Source organism: Anopheles coustani, chromosome X, assembly GCF_943734705.1.
Source record: "Anopheles coustani chromosome X, idAnoCousDA_361_x.2, whole genome shotgun sequence".
In the NCBI taxonomy this organism is placed as follows: domain Eukaryota; kingdom Metazoa; phylum Arthropoda; class Insecta; order Diptera; family Culicidae; genus Anopheles; species Anopheles coustani.
Genome location: NC_071290.1, coordinates 10846869 through 10855263, shown reverse-complemented (window position 1 = coordinate 10855263; position 8395 = coordinate 10846869). Strand labels below are relative to the sequence as shown.

Below are 8395 nucleotides of genomic sequence, written 5' to 3'. Positions count from 1 at the left end.
CACCGACGGACGCGCTCCACGACTAGCCGTTGTTGCGTTATTTTGGGGATGCTTTTGGTTGGAAGGAATTGGTGTGGAGTTGTTCACATTCGCGTAACCACGTCGGTCAGCTCGAGCTCGTTCGCGAACGACACCGTGCAGCGGGCTTCCGTCACCTTCTGCGAGATCGTCGGGATAATGCTGGGTACGGCTGTAGCGTTAGGATGCACCGGACCACTGTGCTGTTGTGCCACTTTGGTGTGTGAACTGGAAGAGTAAAGGGTAGGACATAGGGTTTAGTGTTTGGGTTGGGAAGTTGGAGGGAAAAGAGACGGCTACCTTCGCTCCCGGCGGGTGATGAACGCGATCAGGGTAAGGAGTATGATGAGGGCGACGAAGACGCCGAGCCCGATAGCGGCGAGTGTCATATTGGGATGTGCCTCGCCGTCCATCGACACCATCGGAACTGTGTGGGATGAGAAGGTCGCGTAGAGGAGTCATTAGCAAGCGTGCGGCGTACTTTTCTCTCTATTTCCTACACCACCGACAGCTGAAGCGAGCGGGACCGTTTCAGCAAACGACTAATCTAGGACCAGAGATAAAGCTCGGAGGACTGCAGAACTGGACCGGTTCGATCGATTATGAGATCGTGGTGGTGCTGGTGTTCCTGCCCATAAGGAGACAACGTTCTCCATCGTCTGCGGGCATCGCGACCGGTCTCCAGTCTCGAGACGGGGACATTTGTTTTGGTGTAATTAGCGCCCGCGACCTGTCATAATTGGCTACCGGAGACAGAGCGGCGCTCCATTTAATTGTTCCCTTAATCGTTTCGGTGGCCAGTGAAGGTCGGCTCGGTTGCGAGTATAAAACCGTTTAATGATCTACACCTAGGCGTGCGTGAGTGTGTGCGTGCGTGTGTGGCATTGTTTACATCGGGAACAACAGTGAGTGCTGGTGAGAAAAGAGAGTTGCCTCTGACGCGACCGTCACAGTAATTGCACTCGAGACCCCCAAACACAGTGCTGGCAATGAAAGTGGCTGCCGAGTATGGTCGACATACTTCAACCACGCTCCATGCGTCACAAGCGCCGGCAGGTGAAAGTTTTGCAAACCATGGACCAATTGCAATTCCAAGTCCACCGAACTCACCCGAAGTTCCCGAAGAAGGATCGCCGTCCGGTCGGCGGTCTCGATTCCGGCACGATTCGAGATGGAAGCTTCTCGAGCCGGCCCCGGGTGAAAGATATTGCGCAACGTTGCACCAAATGCGCAGCCCGGACGCCTACCCGGACCGGGTTCCACTAACGGGTTTTGGCTCGCTTACCGAACCTGCGATTCAGAACGGAACGGAAATCGAACCCGGTCTGTGCGGGGTTTTGTGCAACGAACTGGTTTGAGAAGGTCGTCCGTCCAAAGAGCTGACCGAGGAAGGGGACCGATGGGTGGGTGGCATCATCTCATGTCGAGCTCGGGCCTATTGCTTGGGGCTGGAGAATGGCACAGCCTTCATCTGTCGATCTTGCAGGCTCCCTTTAAGTGCTGGAACTGGAACTGGTGGCGTCGCGTGCGAGTAACGTCTAGGTGCCGGCGGCGGGTGACGTCGCCAAATGGACGCCATGACCAATCGGAAGATATCGCCAAAGTGTAAGAACTGTAACGGCGCTAGCGTATCGAAGTGCAGCCCGAAGGGGTTAGCGGTACCGTTCCGCGTTGTAGCTGCTACCCCGCACCGGAAGCCAAACAAATCGAACCGATCGAACGATTCTGCGCTCTTGCCAAGGTCCAGACTGCGCAATAGGTCGTTAGGCTGGAATGCCTTAGGGTCGCTTGTCGACGCGAGAGAGCGGACCCCTCCGACAGGGGGTTCTCCAAATCGTTCCAAAGGCAAAAGCCGCCTCAAATACACCGTTCTCCAATGTTTTTGGCGAACTTCCTGTCCGTAGTCTCCTCCGTAGTACGCATCAATTAGATGCCCGGATCGTACGCGACGGCTCTGTGACAGCCGGGGGTTGATTGAACTTTCGGTAAATGTTAATCCCACCACCCGGTCCTTCCCGCTCGTTGCGGGATTATTACCCACCCCTTGTCTGCGCCATTTCTCAGACTTACCGGCTCCACATTTGCATGAAGCCGAAGGAACGTGCGCTGTGCTGGACGGTTTTATCGATTGATTGATCGACAACCTTGCGTCGGTTGTTGGTCACATTTAAACGAGTATAAGCCCCTCCCCCGTTTCGCCACCCATCCTCGCGGATTAAGCCCTCAGCTTCCTACGGGGAACTGCATCCATCAGGCCACCCGCAGTTCCTCGTTGTTTTGGAACGTCGCGAGCCTCAAGCAGTGAGTGGGTCAACAACCGAACATGCATTCCTTACACCTTCTGCCGTTTTTGCGACGCAATAAAGTGACACCGATGTCCACTGCTCTCTCTCTCTCTCTGTTAGGAGCGGACTATATCCAGCCCTCCTTGACACGATGGCGCATTGGGTATCGAAAGATAACTGAGTGACAAATCTCCTTCCTGCTGCCTTCCGATTCGAATCTTTCGGTCGCTTTTTGGACAACGAACTGTCGCACCACCTGTATGGGACTGGACTCGATGCCGCCTCATTAGAGGCAACCCTTTACGGATGCGGCGTCGATGACGCGCCGAAGTGCGCCGCGCGCTGCTAATTATTAGTTGCAGCGAGGTGTAACGCCACCGTAGCCATCTTCTGAGGAGCCTTAAGGGCAAAACCCAGCGCCTAATGACCCCCTCGCCTTATGCTACTATCTACTATCAACGTTCCGGGATGGCGGATATGAGATTGCGTCCATTAATCAATCGTACTCCGGTCCGCGGGTTCGTGACTGACCATAGCCGGCCTATGGCCGTGTGGGATTTGACCGTTCTGGAAGAGTCTCTATATTAGAAGCTACCCAAACCATCACCCCATCACCCCACCCCTCTCCTCCCCCAAAATAAACCGGCTCCTCCTTCTAGAGCGTTCTATCGCATAATGATGCTCTTTGATCGTTGCACGTTCTCATTCATCGCATCGTTTCGGATGATGAAACGGGTTTAATGCGATCATCTGTGGTTTGGCGTTGCAGCACGTGCGCGTGGCGTCTTCTGGAACCATCCGGCGAGCTGACACCATTCGTGCGTTTCTTCCTCTCCCTCCCTTTTTGCTTTGCGGTTTGTGGATGCCGAAATTTTTATCACTTACCCTTAAGTGCGCTTCCCGTTTAGTGCGTCTACTCTGCGCTAAGCTTCGCGTTCTGGAAGGCACCGTTCTCGGCCCAACGGCCCAACCCGTTGCCCAACCTCGACCCGCACCCCTTACCCGTTTTCATTTGTTTTCGGTCAAACGAAGCTTCGTCTGGAACGGTCCACTGCAAACGGTGACATGTTGCCTCATCATCGTCATGAAACCGACCGGAAGGGCGCCATCACCACCGCACCAACCCAATCGACCACCCTTCTCCCCTCCCCCTCCGGTCCATGCTGTACAACAAATCAACAGTTTCATTTCAGCCCGCGCTTGGGGCACTTTCGAACGTTTGATTTATACCCACAAATCAAACCGTAAAAATGCTGGGGAGGGGGTGGAGACGAGGGGGGATGAGGGGGTTTGGAGGAGTTTGTGTTGATTTACTGCTGCCAAAGGGGATGGGGACACGGCGCGGTACGACAAATATGCCATTGTTCGCGACGCTGGGAAAAACGGGAAAACGGCTGCGTGCGGCATCGGGAAAACGGAAGCATTGGGGGGGGGAAAGTGGGGTGTATCTGTTCCCCCGGCGTCTCTTTCCTCGAAAAATAAAAGTCGAAGGGAAAAGGGTAGGGGATCGCAATGGTAACCCGGTGACGGGAGGGAAGATCACGACGATAGAAATCATCTGGACAAAATGGTGGATTAGCTTGCGGATTAAGGACGGATGGGGGGAGGAAGGGGGAGGGAAAACGATTATCGGGTTCGTTCTGGACGTTTCGATAACTGGTTGTGAAAGCCTCCCTACTCCCGCAAACAATCCCCCAATCATTCTTTTCCTGTTATTCCAAACATTGCCCGATTAGGCAGGGGTCGGCAAATCCAGCCCACGAGCTTAAAAATCATTGTAGAACATGAAAAACAAACATCTCTATTCTTGTCGAATTTGTTCACTGATCTTTACCTAAACTTGTACGTTAAATCTGTTAAACATGGTGTTCAATAGGAAGCGCCTTCGTCGTATACTTTTAATATGCTTAGTTTACACGGTCATCAGCTGTCACTTTTTTTTCGTTTCGTGTATGTCGTGTTCTCCGCGAATCTTTTCTTTATCTAAATCTAAATTCATTATCTAAATTTCCAAATCGAAGAAATTTGTTTTTCCTCCAGCTTTTCGCCATCGACTCTGGACAAAATGAATCACAAGACTGCATTATTCAAACGTTTTCAGTTTAATATATCCACTTTCCCGTACTTCTGTTTTGCGCAGAATTATTTCAGTTCTAGGAGGCCAATTGTCATCGCCAATATTGATTAGAGTATTTGACTGTAAATAAAACAACAGCGAGATAATATGTTCACCGAAGTCTTATCAACAAACATCTCAAACAACCAATTTCCATACGCTCGCACTCACCTCCAAATGCGTAAATTTTAGCAAATTTAATTTTCACTCTAATACTTGCCGATTAAAAAGCACCTGTTTACCAATTTTGACAGTTGCCTCACGAACTGACAGGATTTTACCTTTTGCAAAGGTGGCTTTACGCTTCGTTATAAAATTCCCTCGTTTTCGTTAATCTCGTCCAGAAGCCAGCGGTAAAATAACGTCTTTACTTTGTATCCACAATCAAGGAATACAATTTTTGACACCATTACACAACTAAAATAGTCTGCTGTTAATGGCAAGGATGGATACATAAATGGAAAGTATCAAAACTTTGAAATATTTTCACTTGTGTTTATATTATTTTCTGGATTAGAAAATTGATATTATATTTTTTTAAAAACGTGTAATATCACTTTCAAAGCATCAAACTCTTTTTTTGGCCCTGTTTAGAAAGCGTGTGCCGACCCCTGCAAATACGGCAGGAACTCATGGTAAAACACACGCGTTCCCGTACCACTTGATCATGCCGGCGAGATTCGTGTGCGAGATTTTCGCATTCAGTTGATACACCCAATGCAACCCGTCCTCCGCCCCCCCCCCCTTCCCCCTCACTCACCTATCATCCTACTTTTTACCCGCTAGAGGAAAGGTTAATTTTCCCGTTCAAACGCGCTGATTACCTGGACAATTTACACACGCTTTAAACAGTTGCGATCGAATTTGCACAGTTACACATCTTCATACCACCACCTCCCCCTTGTGCCCATTTCTACCGACCAAGTGAATTACCGTGATTGCATTAACCGCGGTCAGATGGACCCGATCGCGATTGGCGGGATTTTCTTTCGGATGGCGACACCTGCCTCCACTAACCCGCTGGCGGTTGGTTGGTCTACACCAGAACGAAAAAAAACGAAGCAAACATTTGCTTTATAATTTGTATTATGTAAAACCACCCTGTCACTCCGCTTGTCCGGAGTATCGCCATTCGGAGATTTCTGGGTTTTCATCGGTGTTTCATTCTGTTTTTCGCCCCGCCAATCTGCGGTGATGCTCAGCTTGCATTATTATGTTATGCCTCGCCGCCTCGTTTCGTCACAATCGACAGGTTCAGCATTACAGACACACACACACACACATTATCAGCGCATATATATCTTAACCGACTGTCGACGGACGGGAGCACGCCCACCCAGTTTTCAAGCGTTTCGATGGAGTTGTTGGCGATGATAATGATAATGTTGGTGCTGCTGAATGGAAGTGCTTGGAGAGAGAGAGAGAGGAATGGTGGAGTGAAAACAAACAGAAACCGGTCAAATTTACAACAGAAAACTAGCAACAAAAAAAAAAGCAGCCCATGTGCATTTGGGATTATGGTGAAATTCGTGGTCGTAAATCCGTAACCCGAGAGACGAGAGCGCAGAGGAGTTCGGACAACAAGACCATCCAAGCGGCGAAGGGAACCGGAGAACGAGGTGAACGACACCGAGGTGGGAAAATCCCTTGCGCGCGGGAAGCAAGGATAGCTCCAAAAAGCAGTAGAAATAAAAGGTAACACATTAAGCCCCACGTCCTTGGAGGTTATGTTTTACGAGCTCACGCAAGACAGAGACTGATGGTCGGTTGTGTCCTCTTTGGCTCCACGACTTCCGACTTGGTGTTTCCCCCGGGTGTGACTCACTTTCGTCGCCTCGCAACTTCCGGAGCGCCATAATAGTATCAAGCAGTGGAGGGACCTCACTTTAATGATCTCTCGAACCCAGTGACCTTCAGCTGTCAAGCCACATGGAACGGGTTCTAACTCATCTCATAGGAAACGTACCCGAATGGGAACACCAGGACTACACCGTTGGTCGTTGGGATTCCATTCCCCATATAGGTAAAAGCCCACGAAAGTACCCTCAGAGATACTGGACATTCCGGAGTACTAACTCTGACGGGGTGTTGTTTGTTCTATTTTCTCCGAACCCAGCACCGATAATGACATTCCTGGGTGAGGAAAACAAACGGTACTCCCCGGTCGATCGGAACGTGTGCGTCGAATGCTTGATCAGCCTTACGCAGGTTGAAACAGATATAGAGGAGATGATAAGCGGGGTAGAATAATGGATCATTGGAAGCAAACATATTTGCACGTCCAGTATGCAGCGAGCTCGCGACTTAATGTGTCGTTTAATGATGATAATTACCCTTTCCGTTCTCGGAGGGGGGCAAACAAATGAACGAGGTTGGAAATAGAACGTACGCTCAGGGTACCCCAGAGCCTCTCTGTTGGGTGTACATCACTTTCACTGCGGCGAGCGAGGAAACTTCCGACCCGTGCGCACGCAACAGAATGCATGATCAGGGTTGGCGAACAAGCGAAACACGCAGTTGGAACCTAACGGGCGTCACCTCGGCTGAGATCGATCCAGCGAAGGTCACTTTCACTGCGGAGCACTGGCAGGGTTGAGCTAGCTACCTACCTTCGTTCTCACGCCCGATCAGCTGGGCACTGTAGGCCGCCGCCTGCGCCGTACCGAGACCAGTCAGGGCCATCTCCGTCCGGTCCGCACCGTCCAGCTCCATCGCACAACACTCGATCCGGCACCGTGGGGGTCACCAACCCGGGCACTCCTACGCGGGCGCACCAAATTTCCCCGGATCTCGAAGGTCAACCAGCGACCAGGTCTGCGATCGTGAGTCGTTTCCCTAGCCTTGATCCGGGCAGCACCTTGGCATTGGCCTCGAGGGGGCCGACGTCCGCTGAGGGGATTTTTGGGATCGCACTTCCACGACTTCAATGACAATTTTAGTGCCTTCCTCCAGCGACTATTCGAACCCGGGCTGTCTAGGAACTCTGGTTCCGGCAGGCTTCTGGATAGGTTCTTCCAGTTCTCAAACCCCTTGGTTGCTTCCTTCCCTTGCTTAACTTATCTGCGCGTTGCGCCCGCCTGTCTGCGGATTGTTTTCGAATCCACGATCACCTGCGGGGGCGTATTTACTCGCAAAAACGGGAGCACGGATTACGCTTCTTGCTGTTCTGACGTTTCGGGGTCGCGTCGCTGGCCGTCGCGGTGTACGCCGTGTGTGAGATTGGTGGTGTTATTAATAGAAATATATCTGTACACCACACCAGGACGCTGGCTTTCGCCTTGACGCTCCCCGGGGGTTTCTTTACCTTTTCCCCAAATTTTGTCTTATTGCTCGCCAGCGGTTTGTTGGGGTTTTGTTGTTCCTTTCGGGGTCAGTATGTTGCGCAGTTTTTGCGCACTCCACACACCACGCCGAGGTTCTCGTGAGCTCGCGTCCGTTTGTTTGTTTGTTTGTTTGTTTTCGCCAAAGGTGCGTGGACGTAACAGTACTTCCGAGGGACTAAGGCGACGGTTTACCCTTTGCTCTGTTTTATCGGGATCACGTAGTTCACGGTTTTTGTTGATTGTGCACGCTCAGAGTTGATAGCCGGGGTACAGATCTTTCTGTTTGCGCTGCACTCGATCGTGGGCTTCAGGTCGTGGCGCCTCTATGAATGTTCCAGGAAGTATACCACCAGAGATAACTGACACTGTCACTGTCTGTAAGGCGTACCTGGACGCCACTGGCACTTTCTTACAGATTACTTGTTTCCTCCCAACCCTCGGTTGGATCTGGTTTGTTTGGGTTTCCTCCTAGTTCCAGCTCGTCCGGTTCTAGTTCTCTTGCACGCACCACCTCATGGAAGAGGTCCCTGTTCACTGAAGGAAAGTTTTTCCTGTACCGCCTTCTGAGACACTCGTTCACGCAAGCACTTTGACTGCTTCAGCTCGCATCAGATTCGCCGTGGGGTCGCGTTGTGTTTGCACGCGATCGGGTA

The 8395-nt window shown here is 51.1% G+C and overlaps 1 protein-coding gene across 1 annotated transcript; it reads right to left on the bottom strand.

Annotated features, from left to right (window-relative positions):
- Window positions 1-52: 52 nt before the first annotated feature.
- LOC131269075 (uncharacterized) lies at window positions 53-7131 on the bottom strand. The gene is made up of 3 exons (XM_058271392.1): window positions 7029-7131; window positions 319-445; window positions 53-246 (listed from the first exon to the last, which is right to left on the bottom strand). Exons 1-3 carry the CDS (start codon window positions 7129-7131, stop codon window positions 84-86), a joined length of 393 nt encoding a protein of 130 aa, XP_058127375.1. The 3' UTR covers window positions 53-83.
- Between the last annotated feature and the right edge of the window lie 1264 nt (window positions 7132-8395).

Bases quoted from the DNA above. Each gene is read 5' to 3' on its own strand.
- LOC131269075 (XM_058271392.1), bottom strand. From the start codon at position 7,131: ATGGAGCTGGACGGTGCGGACCGGACGGAGATGGCCCTGACTGGTCTC. The intron at 446-7,028 runs GTAGGTAGCTAG...CATCCCACACAG, and splicing joins GATCGGGCGTGAGAACGAAG to TTCCGATGGTGTCGATGGAC. The intron at 247-318 runs GTAGCCGTCTCT...TTACTCTTCCAG, and splicing joins ATCACCCGCCGGGAGCGAAG to TTCACACACCAAAGTGGCAC.